This window comes from Myotis myotis, unplaced genomic scaffold (genome assembly GCF_014108235.1).
Source record: "Myotis myotis isolate mMyoMyo1 unplaced genomic scaffold, mMyoMyo1.p scaffold_m19_p_21, whole genome shotgun sequence".
Taxonomy (NCBI): domain Eukaryota; kingdom Metazoa; phylum Chordata; class Mammalia; order Chiroptera; family Vespertilionidae; genus Myotis; species Myotis myotis.
In genome coordinates, this window is record NW_023416326.1 from 1,191,864 (window position 1) to 1,208,560 (window position 16,697).

Below are 16,697 nucleotides of genomic sequence, written 5' to 3' on the forward strand. Positions count from 1 at the left end.
ATGATTCTATCTGAAGAACACAGAGAACCCAGGGAACGTTTTTAAATTATTGTGCTTTCAACGATTATACCCCCGAGATGTAAGGAAATGGGCCGGTCATTGTCCTTGCCAAACGAAGCGTGAAGACAGCTCTACCGTGTATTAAAACGCACATGCTTTGCTCTGTGCCTTTCATAGAAAAAAGAAAGCATTAAAACATAGAACGTACCTGCTGATTCTGTTTCAAATGTACATGTCTGAGCAGGTCCATTACGTTGTACTTTTCCAATGACATAGGCGTATATTGATACTTGATAAGTTGTATAAGCGTTCAAATTGTCCCAATTATATTCTTCCTTATTTTTATTCAGTTTGAAGCAATTTAGGGGACCTCAAGGGGGAAAAAAATGGAAAGTTTTAAGTCATTACAAGTCAAGATCACCACGTATTTCATCTGGTGTCTACACGCAGCGATTTCTAGCCAACTACAGACGGAGGGACTGAGAAATCAATACATCCTCGCTGTTCAGAAGTGCATACAATGACCAGCAATTGGACTGAACAGATTCCATCGTCCTAGACAAACTCAAGCGTTCACCCCTCACGGCTTCAGAGGTTAAATTTGGCACGTACACTATTTAAGAAGTTCACGGCGAAGAGGGCCTTTCTTCTGGGCCTATCATGAACGCCATGAGCTGTGAGGTTTCAGAAGGACGGTATTTCTAAGCCAGCCTTTTCTCCTAACGCTTGGACCCCTGATATCAGCTCCTGTGTGGATTTTAGGTGCCAATCCACCCGGTCACCAATAACCAGGTCTACTTGACAGTGAGCAGACGCGGGTCTAGAACACGGCCCCAGGGGTCCACTCCCTCCACCCACTCCTAGCACTTTCCAAGTCCTGATTTCCTTTTCCCGACACGGAATTAAATTCTATGCAAATTACCTGAATTTGTGAGATTGTAACAAAGATGATAATTATGAAAAAAACGTTGAGGAGATTTCCAGGTAGCCCTTCCATGTGTTGCATTGACAGATTCACAGGTAACATTTGAAGGCAGGTCTGGAGCTGTGGAAAGAATGAGAATCCTATATAATAAAAGGCTAATATGCAAATTAACTGAACAGTGGAACGACTGGTCACTATGATGCGCACTGACCACCAGGGGGCAGACACTCAACACAGGAGCTGCCCCGTGGTGGTCAGTGCACTCCCACAGGGGGAGCGCCACTCAGCCAGAAGCCAGGCTCACAGCTGGCGAGCACAGTGGCCGTGGTGGGAGCCTCTCCCATCTCAGTGGCAGCACTAAGGATGTCGGACTGATGGCTTAGGCCCGCTCCCCATGGACATCCCCCATCAGTTGGACATTCCCCTAGGGTTCCCGGGCTGCAAGAGGGCGCAGGCCGGGTGGGGGACCCCTCCACCCCCAAGTGCACGAATTTCGTGCACCGGGCTTCTAGTAAAATATAAACCTGAAGCCACATGGGAAAGACTCTTCGTATTGTGAGCATGCAGTCTGAATCACCATGTTTTAATTAATCCTGAATTAATAATGACACTTTTATTATTTTAAATATATATTTGTATTGATTTCAGAGAGAAGGGAGAGGGATAGAGGGATAGAAACATCCATGATGACAGATAATCATGGATGGGCTGCCTCCTGCACGCCCCACAGTGGAGACCAAGCCCGCAACCCGGGCATCTGCCCTTGACCAGAATCGAACCCTGACCTCCTGGTTCATAGATCGATGCTCCACCACTGAGCCACGCCGGCCAGGCAATCATGACATTTTTAAAAAGACAGCTGGTCATATTAAATCTGCTTTAGAGCTCACTCAACGGAATCACATGTCCCATGGCCCAACATTCCACTTGAACACATTAGTGGCAGCCGTGTCTGAGGGTCGCTGGGTGTACACAGGATATCTATCATCTTTGACAGGCTGCCCAGAGTCACTGGGTGGATCCATCGAGCACGGATCTCATCAAATATATGATCAGGTGTGAGCTACAGCCCACGGTCACCACCGACCGTATCGTGGCGAGTTTCACTGCCTAATTATTAGCCGGGTCCTAGCCGGTGTGGCTCAGTGGATAGATCGTCGACATGCGGACCAAAGGGTCCTGGGTTCGATTCCGGTCAAGGGCACATGCCTGGGTTGCAGGCTCCTCCCTGGCCCGGGACCTGGTCGGGGTGCATACAGGAGGCACCCCATCCATGTGTCTCTCTCACATCGATGTTTCTCTCTGTCTTTCCCTCTCCCTTCCACTCTCCCTAAAATTCATGGGGAAATATCCTTGGGTGAGGATTGACCTAAAAAAAAAAGGAGGGGGTGTTGTTCAGGGGGCAAGGGAATGAACTGGGCAATGAGTGAACAAGCATCTCACTAGCTCACGCTCTGTTCCCGCCACAAGCACACAACCGCCTAGAGTTTGCAACAACAGCAGTGGCGGCGGCAGCAAAAGGCTTGACAGGGTTGGGGCGCCCTGCCAGTTACTTCTAAATTCTACTTCAAATGTTGATACAAGAGACAAGGACGTCTTCTGAAACCCTTTCGCCGAATCTATCCCGTCCGTTTCTGCGGCCCTCAAAGAATCATGGGAACATAAAAAGAAAAGAAATATTACAGGTACATGTAATATACTCACGTCCAAAATCTGTTTCAATAGTCTGGATTTTTTCAACAACGAGATGGTTTCCATAGAACACTTTTGAAGAACAAGTGTAATTATGGTGGGGATCAAAGGGTCCATTTTCAAACTTCTTATTAGTCAAAGTAAACTTTCCTGAAAGAAGTAAGTATTGCCTATGAATATCTGAAGACAATGCATTGCATTTAACTTTCTTCGGGGATCTCGTATTTGTAACTAACACCCATTAGATTGAAAACCCACGCGAGTCGTCAAAATGATACATAAAAGATCCTGAGAACGACTAAGACGGCGCCTCCCTTTGCCACGCCCGATCTTAAGGAAAAGAGGAGGAAGCAGAATGGATTTCGGGAGCGTCCCTGACGGAGCCGATGGAGTTAGTTCGCGGTTGGTTCTCAGTTCAGAACGGAGGCCGCCCCGGTCAGCCGTCACCTAACGGGTATTTTAGGTCATTGTTTTCTCACCCATTGGCTTTCCTTTGGCTGCGTGTGCCACCCCACAGCCGGCCCCATCCCTGTGACAGGACGAGGGCCACCAGTGGCACCCCCATCCTCTGTGTGTGTCTGTCTCCCCAACTGTGGCCCACCAGATGGCTTGATGCAAAGGGAGGGAGATGCCAACTCAATGGATTCCCGTAAACAGGACTAAGAAGGCGCCCCATCATTACTCATCACAGAGCAACAGCATCTCCATCGTTGCTCCTCCCCCTGCCCCCCAACAGGAACCCAAATCCATGTCCCTAGAAACACCGTCTCTGCTTTCTTCATGCTTCTTTGCTTGTGAATGTCGGTGGGGGAGGAGGGGGCTGGCCCAGGGAGCGCGTGAGTCCTGGGACCTTATGATCCTTTCCCTTCTCCTTCTCGCAGCATCTGCGTCGTCATCATTTTTCTTATAACCCCCTTCTCTGCGCCTTGTGTTTAACAGTTGCCAAGAAAATGGCTGTGACGTACCGGACGTCTACTATTTCAGAAGTTATTTTTCAGGGAGAGTGGTTGTCTATTTTGTAAATTGGGGTGGTGTAGAGAGTACAATGATTTGACTCCAAGCGATGAGAGAGAGAGAGAGAGAGAGAGAGAGAGAGAGAGAGAGAGAGAGAGAGGGAGATGAAGGAGATGAAGGAGAAGAAGAGGAAGAAGAAGAAGAAAGTGGAGGAGGAGGAAGAGAAAAAAGAAACAGAGAAAAAGAAGAAAGGAAGGAAGGAAGGAAGGAAGGAAGGAAGGAAGGAAGGAAGGAAGGAAGGAAGGAAGGAAGGAAGGAAGGAAATAATTTCCTAATGGCCCGGCCAGTGTGGTTCAGGGTTAAGCATTTACCCAGGAACCAGTTGGGGGAGGAGGGAGTGGTCACAGTTTGATTCCCGGTCAAGGCACGTGCCCAGGTTTCGGGTTCGATCCCCAGTGTGGGGCGCGCAGGGGGCAGCTGATCCATGATTCTCTCTCATCATGGATGTTTCTCTCTCTCCCTCTCCCCTTCCTCTCGGAAATCAATAGAAACATATTTCTTAAAAACATTCTCTGATCCATGCTGTATTCTTACCACACTGATGGCTGTATGTAATATTATCTGTTAAACAACCCTTCATTCCTCCAGTTATGGTCCACTCTAAACAAATAGAAGTGTCAGCGTTTTCCGGGTCTACACATTCATCTAACTTGAAATTTCCAGGGCCTGTCGAGAGAAGATAGAAACAGGTGATTAGTATTTCGTCACTGACCCCATCCTCACGACATGGACTTTCCCAAGCACTGAGGTCACTTGGGGAAAAGTCTACACGTGGGGTGTTTTTTTGTTTGTTTGTTTCTTGATTATTGTTTGTCTTTTTTTTTTTTTAACATCACACATCTTGGTAGCTTTTTATTTAGAATTTGTGCTCCTGGCGAAAAACAGAACGCAAGCAATCGCCCAGAAAAAAACTGCATTTTTGCACATTTTTTAAAGAATGCCCGGCCCATTTTGTTTTCGTATTTATATCTTCAGTGTTGTTTTTTTTTTACCCTTTGATTTATTATTATTATTATTATTATTATTATTATTATTAATATTATTGAATGATGATCACCCAGAGCTATGCGGGCTTCCCCTTGGGGAGTGTCTTTTTTTTTTTTTTTTTTAATTGCTGTTTTCTGTTTTAAGGAATCATGTACTTCAGTACTATGTAGAGAAAATACCTTTAAAAACTTTTTTTTCAGAAAACATCAGACTGAACTCCTTAAATAAATGTCCATGAACTGACGGATCATATTGAATTACCAAGTGGTTAAACCCCTAGTGCACCCCCGTTTCGTTAAGATGCGCTTCGTTGGAGCGGAGCCCTGAAGCTCAGAGGGAAGGCGGGGAGGGAGGGTGGGAGGGATCAACCACATGTAGGCATAGATGCATCGCCCATGGACACCGACAGTAGGTGCTGAAGGCCTGGGGCAGGCTGGGGGGGCCAATGGGGAGGGGGGACATAGGTTAATACTTTCAACAATAAAAATTTTATAAAAAAGGTGTGCTTTAGGGCATTGGGTGGGGCGGGGGGCGGACCTCAGGCGCCTCTCTGGGCATCAGCTCAGCAGCACCACCTGCTCCACGGCCCTCACGTGACGATAACCCTCTCTCCTTGTGTGAAAGCAGTTCTGTTCTTGCCACAAACATCCAACCCTTGCCGTTGTCACTCCCTTCACCTTGCTCCAGACACACGTGTGTTTGAAACGATAAACATGGAGCACCCTGGCCCGGCGGCTCAGGTGGTTGGAGCACCGTCCACCCACCCAAAGGCTGTGAGTTCGATTCCCAGTCGGGGCCCATACGGGAGGCAACCGATCAATGTCTCTCTCTCTCTCTCTCTCTTTCTCTCTCTCTCTCTCTCTCATCAATAAAAACAAGCATATCCTCTGGTGAGGATTGAATATTTTTTTAAAAAAAAAAGGATAAATATGCACATGTATGTATTAATGACTCGCATGAAGTGGAGGGATCATAGCTCAGCGGGGTGAGTCCGATCCAATCCGCCCGAACCACTCAGGAGAAGAAGGGCGGGGAGGGGCAGGGGGAGCGGGGAAGGCGTGAACGGGTCCCTACTGTTCACTCGGTTAGGGGAGCGTCCGGCCAGCGTCCTCCCCTCTGCCCTGTGCTCCCGGAAGGCTCCACACAGGAAAACGAACTCTTTTCACCAATAGATGAGGAGTGATCGATGGGTATTTACCTGGTGGTACATGTAATTCTAAAGTTTTAGGTGGATCCGCACATGAGTCATCAGATATTTTAACATTGATCGTTTGGCATTCCGGTAGGCCATCGACCCTTTTGTTGCCACATGTCTGATTTGGTTGACATTCCAATTTACCATCAACATCTACTTTTGCATGAAATGTTTCAGTATTATTGTCATACTCGTAGATCACATTGACATTCGCAAATTTTTCACCTGAAAGAACATGACACAGCGAGATTATTTTATTTTTCAGAGCAAATACACCTACGTTAAATGCAAACTCCTTAGCTATCCAATCACTGGCAAAATCCCCTCCGCCCCCTCCCCCCCGCCGCCCTGTCCCCCCGAACATGGAGCCAGAGGAACCCCCAGCTCCCCCATGGCTTTCTTTCCTCTCCTTTACAGCTTTGCTAAGGACCCCGGCTGGGAAGTTCCCACGTTGGGGGGGTGGGGTGTTATTAGGTTAATGTCTGTCCTGCTCTCTGGGCTGTGCATGTCATGAGAGCAAAAGCCAGTCCGTTGGGATCATCGCCAAAAACCCAGGTCCTCCCCTAAAGCCTGTCACGAGTTGGGGGGCTCGACAATGACTGGTTGAACTGATGACCCAGTGGGTGATGGTTCTGACAACTTTCTGTTTTCTCGTTTTACAATTTCCTTTGCCTTCGAACACGGCCTTCTCGATGTTCTGTGTCTCCAGACGTGTGGGACATTCATTCTTTGGGGACCTTAGGCCTCATGCTTCCCTGACTTATGTACCTGACTTCATTTTAGTTATTTGTTTATATCACATTTACTGGGGGTGGCATTGGCTAATAAGATTATATAGTTTCGCCTGGCCGGCGCGGCTCAGTGGTTGAGCATCGACCTATGAACCAGGAGATCAGGGTTTGATTCCCGGTCAAGGGCACACGCCTGGTTGCAGGCTTGATCCTCAGTGTGGGGCGTGCAGGAGGCAGCCGGTCCATGAGTCTCTCTCATCATGGATGTTTCTCTCTCTCTCCCTTCCTCTCTGAAATCAATAAAAATATATATTTTAAAAAATTATATAGTTTCAAGTGTCCAATGCTACAATACCCTCATGCACTACTGGTAGGTATGTAAACGGATACAGCCGCTGTGGGAAACAGTATGGAGGCTCCTCCAAAAATTAAGACGTCCAAGTCTCCGGCCCCTTTCCCCCCAAGGATGCTGGCTCTTAAGATTTGGAGAGAATCACCCCTGGGGTTCTTGCAAGCGTGGCCCAAAGAAGAAAACCATTAAAGTGCTTTTCGGAAGTGGCACAGCTCTCCCCGGGGAACGCACTTACCACATGGTTGCTTTGTTGTCGTAGGAGCTGTAATAGAGGAAGAAAAAAACACACATTCATGTTAGAATTTCTCCACTACAGTCACTCGGGGGCCGGGATGGGGGTCCTGCAGAATCTACCGAGTTAGGGCTCACGGATCCCACCAGATTCGAAGCACGTAGGACCGTGATTGAGCTCAAAATGTTCAGATGCGATCAACGAAAAAGAGCGGGTTCCCTAACACGCTTCCGTGCATCCACCCAATTATCACCACCACTGCGATCACATTACTATTAAAACGTTCTCGGGCACACGTGTCACTGTGACATGGCGACACACAGCCCAAACATACTCAAGGGCCTCATCCCTTGACTTATCGCCAAGTAGAGTTACATCATCACTAGGGGCCTGGTGCACGAAATTCATGCACAGGTAGGGTCCCTAGGCCTGGCCAGCAATCAGGGTTGATCGGGGCCTTCCTTCATTCTGTGCCACCCCCTGGTGGTCAGCGCACGTCATAGCGAGGGAGCGAGCAAACTCCCGGTCTCCCGGTCAAACTCCCGCAGGGACACTTTGCATATTAGCCTTTTATATAGAGAGATAGCCTCTGGACACGTTTGTTGTGGGGGGGAGGGGGAGTCAGAAACTAGGCAAGGGTGGCTTCATTCTCCAGCTCGGCCGTGGCAAGCTCTTTGCAATCAGTCGCTCTCTCAACCAATTGAGACGCATCTCGTGTGAATGAAGGATCAAGCAGGACCGGGTGGGAATGTGCTTGGTGGGGTCTTTGAGCTGAAGAATCGGTGGGAGGCGGTGGTTTCGCAGGCTCGACCCCGGTGATTACGGACAGGCCCCCCCTCGGCGGCCAGCCCACTGTACCCTGGAGGTCCTGCCTCTGCCCACAGCCCAGGCTGTGTGGCTGGAGCTCACGCCTCCACCACCCATCACCTGGAACGCCCAGCTCATTGATGAAATTGTTTTTTTCTCACGCCCATACCTCACCCTACGCTTAAAGAGGCCTTCATCTGTTTGCAGACATGTTCATCAGGAACACGACTCCTGGGGGATGCTACTACAGGGACACAATAGGTTATTGCATCCTCCGAATTCTATACACCCTTCCCCGGCCTCATCTGCTGCCATTCCCGCCCTCGGGTCTACGACCCTCCATTGAACCCCTCAACGGAAGGGCCCTCCCGTGAGCGCGTCCTGGGCGAGTGCGGGTGCCGTGGCTGCGTGACTGGGGGTGAGGCTGTCACCTGCGGTGGTGGTAGGGAAGGTGAGGCTTGTTGTAAGGCGCTGAGTGGGTGTTGTTGGGTGGGTTGTGGGGGCCAAACCTGCAAGGAGACGAACAGAAGAGTGAACGTTAACGCGTTTGCCAGGTTGCAGGGCGAGGGGCGAAGACTCTTCAGCAGGGAGGGGTCTCCTAGGCACCCCATCTTTGCGAGAGGGGGGCCCTTATGACTTGATGCTCGCTTATTTTCCAATTAAGATCATGGACCAAATGTATCTACACATGGACCTTTAAGAGAACTAACAGTCCTGCCGGGCCGGCGTGGCTCAGGGGTTGAGCCTCGACCTAGGAACCAGGAGGTCACGGTTCAATTCCCAGTCGGGACACATGCCCGTGTTGTGGGCTCCATCCCCAGTGTGGGGCGTGCAGGAGGCAGCCGATCCATGATTCTCTCTCCTCATGGATGTTTCTATCTCCCTCTCCCTTCCTCTCTGAAATCAATAAAAACATTTTTTTTAAAAAAAAAAGAGAGAGAACTGACAGTCCCCATAATCGGAACGCAGCATCGTGTAAGTTGAGAGCCAGGAATTCATTGCTGGCTGGCGTTCCTACCTGGTGTGCGACCCTCAGCCTCCTCCCTCCACCTCCGCTACAATTACTAATCAGGATGCCCGTTACCCTCTGGTGCTTCCCATGCCCTGCCAGGCGTTTTACACCCTCCGTCCTATAAGAAGAAAACGAGCACCATTGTGCCCATTTTACAGACGGGAACACTGAGACACAGAAAGGACCAGTCCCCTGTGCCGAAGTCGGCTACGCAGGTCGAAGAGGCTGGATTTGCTTCCGGGGCCTACACGACCCGCGAGGCTCTCACCTTCCTTCTCTGCCATGAACTTTCATAACAAGAAGAAGAAAATAGAAAAACAGGCCCGGAAAAAAGCTGCCTGGCGGGAGTTTCCTTTGCCTAACGTTCCGTATCAACACGCAAACACGCGTGACGCGGGAACCGGCCCGCAGTCTCCGGCGTGACACACGGAGCTGCGTTCAAGGTTAAGTGTCCGATTCATTATCCGTAGCCCAGACCCCCCGACCCCCACCCCTGGCGCCGCGGTCCGACCTGAGGAGTTGCTGGTGCTGTTGGAGGTGCGTGTGGGTGAGTCAGTGTGGTTGCTGAGTGCGGGGCTGGCGGTGGCTGTGGCCGTGACCACCATGGTGTCTGCAGGAGAGGTGCCGGAAGGGGCCGGCGCTTTCGGGGCACCTGCAATCAGAACGGCCGTCAGCTCTGTCCCCAGGCCCTGCCGCCCCCCCAGGGGCCAGGCAGCCGGCGTGGCCGGGATGCATGAGACTGAGCCACGCTGCCAGCCACCCATCCCTCCTGTGGGCCCGCAATAGACGCCTTCTGTCCAGCGAGGAGGCCCCGCCAGGCTGCGGGAGGGACGGGCGTCAGGGCTGGCGACTCGGAATCTAGGTGCTTCATCGCCAGAGCCCACATTTTAAAGGAACCTGGCCCGGCCGGTGTGGCTCAGCGGTTGAGCGTCGACCTGTGAACCAGGAGGTCAGGGTTCGGTTCCCGGTCAGGGCACAGGCCCGGCTTGCTTTCTCGATCCTCAGTGTGGGGCGTGCAGGAGGCAGCCGGTCCATGATCCTCTCTCCTCATCAATGTTTCTCTCTCCCTCTCCCTTCCTCTCTGACATCAATAAAAATATATTAAAAATAAAATAAAAAGTAACAGGACAAGAGCCAAGGGAAGGCTAGCTATAGATGCCTGCCATTTGGGCAGCTTCACCGGGAAGCTGCAACTTTACACTCCCCAGGGGTCCAACAAAGGGGAGACAGACAGTAAAGTGGGGGGAGGGTGAGGGGGGACAGGGGCGGGACTAAGGAAGGTGCTCACTGTCAGTCACACCTGAGAACAAAGGTCATTGGCCACTGCAAGCTGGTGAAGACTGGGGACCCTCACATCCCTGAACAGACGCCCGCTCTTACACTCTCTTACCCTCTTGGTTCCTCTTGGCACGCGTGGCTCACGGCTCACGCCTGGCCTCCTGGCACCCGCCCACGTGGCCCATAGCCACACGAACCCCACGCACAATGGGCTCAGGGCCTACAGCCAGCCGGATGCTGAACGGGACCGTCTCCCACGGGGAAAGGGCATCCGGCCACTGGCTTCGCCTCTCGCTGCCCGAAACCCCAGCTACGCTTCGCCAGGACTGGACTCGGGGTGTCATTCCACCCAAATAAAGATCACGCGGTCCCCGTGGGCACGGCTCAGATCTTGAGAATCCCACCCCCGGCGACACCCATCGAGGAGAGGGCGCCCCACTGCGTCCGAGGCCACCTCCCCCTGGAGCAGGCGGAGGCGTCCCCGCACCCCGTCCTTCCACATGGGCGGCTCTCACACCTCTGCACGTGCCCCCACGTGAGAACCCGCCCACCTGCTGTGCCATTGCCGCCCGGAGCATGGATGCGTGAGGCCGGGGGGGCCGTGCTGGGTGCCTGCGTGTCTGTGGGAAGGAGAGTCAGCTGCGTGGAGGTGGGTCCTACGGGGAGAAAGGGACACATGCCATCAATCAGCGTCCCCCACGCAGGGGGCGGACACAGGCCAGGGGTGGGCACGGCGCCCACGGCTCCCATCGCCAGCCCGATTCTGAACTGACCCAACCTGCTAACCCCGTGTCTGCCCGAATGGAATTATTTTAGTTAATTTTTTAAAAATTATACAAATGGCCTGGCAGGTGTGGCTCAGTGGCTGAGCATCGACCTAGGAACCAGGAGGTCACGGTTGGATTCCCGGTCAGGGCACAGGCCCGGGTTGTGGGCTCGATCCCCGGTGTGGGGTGTGCAGGAGGCAGGCAGCCGATCGATGAGTCTCTCTCATCATGGATGTTTCTCACTCTCCCTCTCCCTTCCTCTCTCTTTAAAATCAATTAATAAAAAATTTAAAAAAAGACAAGTTCCCCTCCACCCGTCTTAGGTGACATGGGTGCCAACCTGCCACGTCCGTCTGACTGGCATTTTTCTGGGGGCCCACGGGTGTCCCTACGGGAGGAGCCCCGATACTAGGCGCTGGCGTGGTCGTCGGGGGGCTGCTGCTCTCCGGCTCGGAGGTGCTTGCGGGTGAGAGTTGCGTGGTGCTGGCGGGTGAGTGGGAAGTTGTGGGCTGAGCCTCGGGCATCCCTGTCGAGTTCGGAACTGTGATACCGTGGGAAACGGAGGAGGAGAAAATCAACAGGTGAGCCAGGCCCCGAGACCTCCTCGCACGGGAGTCCAGCGACTTCCCCGTCCCCGGGCTGTGTAAGCAACACAGAGCCACGCGCGTGCCCGTGCCCACGCCACCTTACGAGACGAGGCTGACGCGTGTCAGAGCTTGACTCACCTTCTTCATTCGAACCGCCCGCCGCACAATGGATCGGGGAATCAATGGCGCATTTTCAATAACGGTAACACTTAAGGGGAGTGATTTCCTTTTCCCCAAATGCAACCTGAGGTTTCTCTCTGATTTGGCACGCAGTAGGTGCACATTTATTTTTCCCCAAATGCAACCTGAGGTTTCGCTCTCATTTGGCACGCAGTAGGTGCGCATTTATTTTCAGCCGCTACGTGACTTAAATGGAACTTGTCCGAGGCTCAGGATGCTTGTCAAGACAAAATTCAGGTGCGACCGTCGAGTTTGGAAATAATTAGTACAAAATGCCCGGAAAGTCTCAAAGTGTTTCTCTGGACGGAATCTATGCCTTACGTATGATTTTGTTTTAAAATTCTCTCTCATTGTCTCAGGGAATTCCTTACCCTGTCTTTAACTGTAACGCTTCGTGATCGGACTCGATTTCTTTGGCGTGCTGACCTTTTAAAAGAGATTGGAACCCTGCCCCGAGTTTAAGAAAGGCTGTACTTTACACGCGATGATACGCACAGATAGCCATGTGTGCGGGAGGTTCCCCAATGCCCTATCTTCTGAGCAGGCGTGTGAGGAACAGGAGAACGGTCAGTTCCTGAAAGGGCGCCCTCACACAGGGATCCCATCGGGTAGTGACGGAAAAACTCTGCCAGCGTTAAGTATATAAACTTGGCAACAACAAAATAAAATCAGCAAGATGGAAAGATGCCCTCTTACCAGTGGTAGTAGTAGTAGCAGGTTGGTCAGTTCCTGCAAAAAAGAAAAAAAAAACATCCTCAGAAAGTCTCAGACTTCATACATACGTATGTAAGTATTAGTTAGATGTATACATATATGTCTCTATATGGACATGTGTGCGCATATGTGTGTGTATATATATATATATATATATATATATATATATCATACATATAAAATCTCCGTCAGTTAACATTCACAAAAATGGCAATTTTCAGCACCTTTAACCCCAATGAAACCCCATCCCTTCTCTTAACGTCCTCTTTACAAAGCCCAAGTCTGTCAAAACTATGCTCTATGTTTTTGAATTCTCAGGTAAAAGAAGAAAAATAATAGGATAAAGGGAACTATTGGGATTCATCGCAAGCCTGCGAAAGACCTGGGCGAGTTTCTCCTCAATGCATCATTTATTTGGGGCAGGGGCGGGCGGAGGGGTGATGATTAGTTATTGAGTCCCTACTGTGCGCTAGACAGTGTGCCACCTTCTAGGGATGTCATATGACCAGGAAGGAGCGGTTCCCTGCCCCACATCAGCTCAGTGCAGTATGGAATTTAGACCAACACCAAGCATAAAAACGCCGGAGAGTAACTGAGGCACCAGGCCACGCGAGGAGGTTGGATTTCCCCGGAGGGACGCCCGCCGTTGGCTCTGGGACGAGGAGGAGAAACCTGATGGTAGGTTTGATGGCAGCGAAGAAGGGAATGTGCCCCGTTGCCCGTCCCGGCTCCATCGCGAACTCCACAGACCACTGCGCTTGGTGGGTCTGGCTGACCCCCACCACACCACGGAGGGAGCGCTTTGTAAGAAGGAATGGAAATCCGCCACGTCTTTACGATGGAAACGAGAACAAGAAAGCCGGGGCCATGAGGACGCTGTTCCTTTTTCAACATCAGAGCTGTGACGGCGAGAGGAAATGGACCAGAAGTGCTCCCGCCCCGTAGACACGGCGTCAGCCCACAGGCCCTCAGTGCCTGCCTCCGGGATGCGAAGAGGATGCCAACTGGTTACAACGCGATGCGTCGTTATAAGGAAACACGTGCTGTGACGTTATCTTAATGCACATTTTGAAAAGGAGGGCGAGAGAACAGGATAGCTCGTTATCTGCATATCTCTACCTTTACCCATCTCTACCTTTACCCATATACCCATATATCTCTACCTTTATCCATATTATCTCTATCCATATCTATAGTTCTATCTACAGTTACATCTATATTTCTGGCTGCCATGCCTCTATAGTCAACATTTCTCCACGCCCTCGAATCTCTAAGGCAATGAAACGCAGCCCCTGGGGGAAACAATATATAAAGATAAATCCCATTTTCCTTTCTTCTGTGTTTATGGCGACTTCCCCTAAGGGCTTCTCCGGCGAATATGCATTTTCTTTCACACGCATTTATCTCAGACCCCGACTCTGACTTCCTCCACCGAGCTATGTCAAAGCACTGGAGCCTATTCTACTTTTTATTTCGTTTTCTTCACAGAGTAAATCTCACACACACACACACACACACACACACACACACACACACCCCGCATCCCAGTTTAGGACTTAAGTGGCTTGTTCTCACAGTTGCAAAATCTTTATCACAGTCACATCTGTATGACACTGAGTCACCCCATACAGACGTATGCAAATTACTGAGGCACTCAACATTGCAGAAGCACCCTAAAATAATTATATTTTTTTAAAAAAAAAAAATGCAAGCCACTCCCAAAGTGAAGCCGGCACCTGGAGGTAAGATTCAGGGGCTCCGGTAACGTGATGCGAAACAGCAACTCGACTTCGATAAGCCATAGCCACTGAACTACATATTTTTTTAAAAATTTAGTTTTTGTTTTTTTTTTTAATATAAAAAGTAACTGCAGGTCTCCAACGAGGAGCGTGAATTCCAGCTGTGCGGTAATAAAGAGACGGCATCCGTGTCTCTAACAGTATGAGCCGTATTGAACGCTCTCCGACCTTCTGTAATCGCACCGAAAGATTTAATAACACAGAGTGCGGGAATAAACTTGGTGTTTTTATATATTATCCTTCGGCAACTCTTCTAGGGACTTTAAAAAAGAAAAAAAGAACATGTGGCCCTAACCGGTTTGGCTCAGTGGGTAGAGCGTCGGCCTGCGGACTGAAGGGTCCCGGGTTCGATTCCTGTCAAGGTGGTTGCGGGCACATCTCCAGTAGGGGGCGTGCGGGAGGCAGCTGATCGATGTTTCTCTCTCATCGATGTTGCTAACTCTCTATCCCTCTCCCTTCCTCTCTGTGAAAAAAATCAATAACATATATTTAAAATAAAAAAAAAGGAAGCTATCTCAAAAAAATATATATATATATGTGCTGGGTTTTCATTTAGACCAAGGAATACCTAACCTATTCCAGTAGGTGGCGCCATCACACCAAAAATCCGTCAGTCATTCGCCAGCCCCTCTAGCTGCTGACAATTAGAATCGCCAGCAGAATTGATGAGGGCTGTGCAGTTACAGATGAAAATGCGGGTAACAGGGCGCCTGATCCGCAAACGCTGCGTTGTCCTGACACACGTCCGGGACTGAGCTCACCTCGCCCACTATGCTTCGTTTACAGCTCGGAACGTTCCAGCGCCTCTTAATTCAAAGCCACCTGGAAGGCAGGCCCCGAGTCCCCATCACAGACTTCAGCGAACACGGGGATTCCTCCCAGTGATGATGGCATTTCAAAAGATGCCCTCGGCCCTTCAATACCACCTTCCCGCCCCGCCCCGCCCCGTCCAAGAGAGAAACGGAATGCCATTCCCAGGGGGTTTAAGCCTGTCGGGTTCGACAGATCTAAGGAAAGCACGAGGTCAGAGGGGTGGGGTGACACAGATGAAATAAATGCTGGTTCTCAGCATCTCCCATGAAAAAAAATGCGGAAAGGGCCCTGGCCGGTGTGGCTCAGTGGATGGAGCGTCGGCCTGCGGACCGGAGGGTCTGGGTTCGATTCCCGTCAAGGGTGCGGACCTCAGTTGCTGGCTCCTCCCGGGCCCCGGCCCTGGTGAGGTCGCGTGCAGGAGGCAACCCATCGATGTGTTTCTCTCACATCGATGTTTCTCTCTGTCTCTCCCTCTCCTTTCCGCTCTCCCTAAAAATCAGTGGGAAAATATTCTTGGGGGAGGATTAGAAATAATGCAAAAAGCAAATCAAGACAAAAATCAAGGACCAGCTAAAAACAGATATGCACAGGTTTCCTTGCTCAGAAGGCACGCCATAAGAATCCAAGACATAAGTCAAAGGAAAGGGCCTGAACTGGTTTGTCTCAGTGGATAGAGCATCGGCCTGCGGACTGAAGGGTCCCAGGTTCGATTCCGGTCAAGGGCATGTGGTTGCGGGCACATCCCCAGTAGAGGGTGTGCAGGAGGCGGCTGATGGATGTTTCTCTCTCGTCAGTGTTTCTATCTCTCTATCCCTCTCCTCTCCTCTCTGTAAAAAATCAATAAAATATATAAAAATAAATAAAGGAAAGGGATCCACTTTTACGCACTCCGTAAACCTGATCGATGGTCCGCAGACAGCCGGCCCAACATGCCACATGCAATGACTAAGTATTCATGCAGTGAGTGCTCTGGGCAAGCGACCAGCTCTTATCTGGGCTTCAGAAAGCCAGAGAACCGGTCTTCCCTCCCCCCGCAACCCCCTGCTGGTTTATCAGTGAAATATGATAATAATACACTATTATAGCAGCGTTATCATGTACCCGGCAGATGCAAATCTCTCCCCCTGCGGTTCTGCATGTAAACATCCCACCAGCCCATGCGTCGGCCACGCGTTTTCCTACTTCGTAGGGAATGACCGCGAGACTGAAAGAGGTGGGTGCGCGGTGCAGTCACAGGCCCCGGAAGCGTTAGACGCAGAGGACAGGGTGTCCGATGACAATCCTCTACCTCCTGTTTATGGGAAAAGGTTGGTTGTGTTGTCCTCATGCCCGGGATCCCACGGATATGACAGGTGGTCGTTTTGGACACTTCGACGCGCATAGGAACAGAGCACGCTGCATCTGTGGACACGGCGTTCCTCTCGTAGACCCCATGAGCCGGAATGCCTTTCTGACTTTGTGCCATTTGGGAAGGAAGGCCTGTGATCTGCAAGCCCGCTGGTCACCACAGAATATCAGCGTCCCTTTTTGGGGTCTTGGCTCCTTATACACTAACTAGAGGCCCAGTGCATGCAATTCGTGCACTCGCGGGGGAGGGGGGCGGTCCCTCAGC

The 16,697-nt window shown here is 50.9% G+C and overlaps 1 protein-coding gene across 5 annotated transcripts in view; it reads right to left on the reverse strand.

Moving 5' to 3' along the window:
- PTPRC (protein tyrosine phosphatase receptor type C) overlaps positions 1-16,697 on the reverse strand; it is a 77,230-nt gene that overhangs the window by 17,268 nt on the left and 43,265 nt on the right. The window contains exons 4-14 of one of the 5 annotated variants that reach the window (XM_036354690.1): positions 12,456-12,488; positions 11,333-11,533; positions 10,777-10,881; positions 9,459-9,599; positions 8,367-8,444; positions 7,132-7,158; positions 5,817-6,038; positions 4,166-4,297; positions 2,630-2,767; positions 923-1,045; positions 209-370 (exon numbers count right to left, since the gene is read on the reverse strand). In XM_036354690.1, the coding sequence (XP_036210583.1) occupies positions 209-370; positions 923-1,045; positions 2,630-2,767; positions 4,166-4,297; positions 5,817-6,038; positions 7,132-7,158; positions 8,367-8,444; positions 9,459-9,599; positions 10,777-10,881; positions 11,333-11,533; positions 12,456-12,488 (1,362 nt within the window). The remainder of the gene's footprint in view (positions 1-208; positions 371-922; positions 1,046-2,629; positions 2,768-4,165; positions 4,298-5,816; positions 6,039-7,131; positions 7,159-8,366; positions 8,445-9,458; positions 9,600-10,776; positions 10,882-11,332; positions 11,534-12,455; positions 12,489-16,697) is intronic. The other 4 variants (XM_036354691.1, XM_036354692.1, XM_036354693.1 and 1 more) reach the window with 4 other exon arrangements.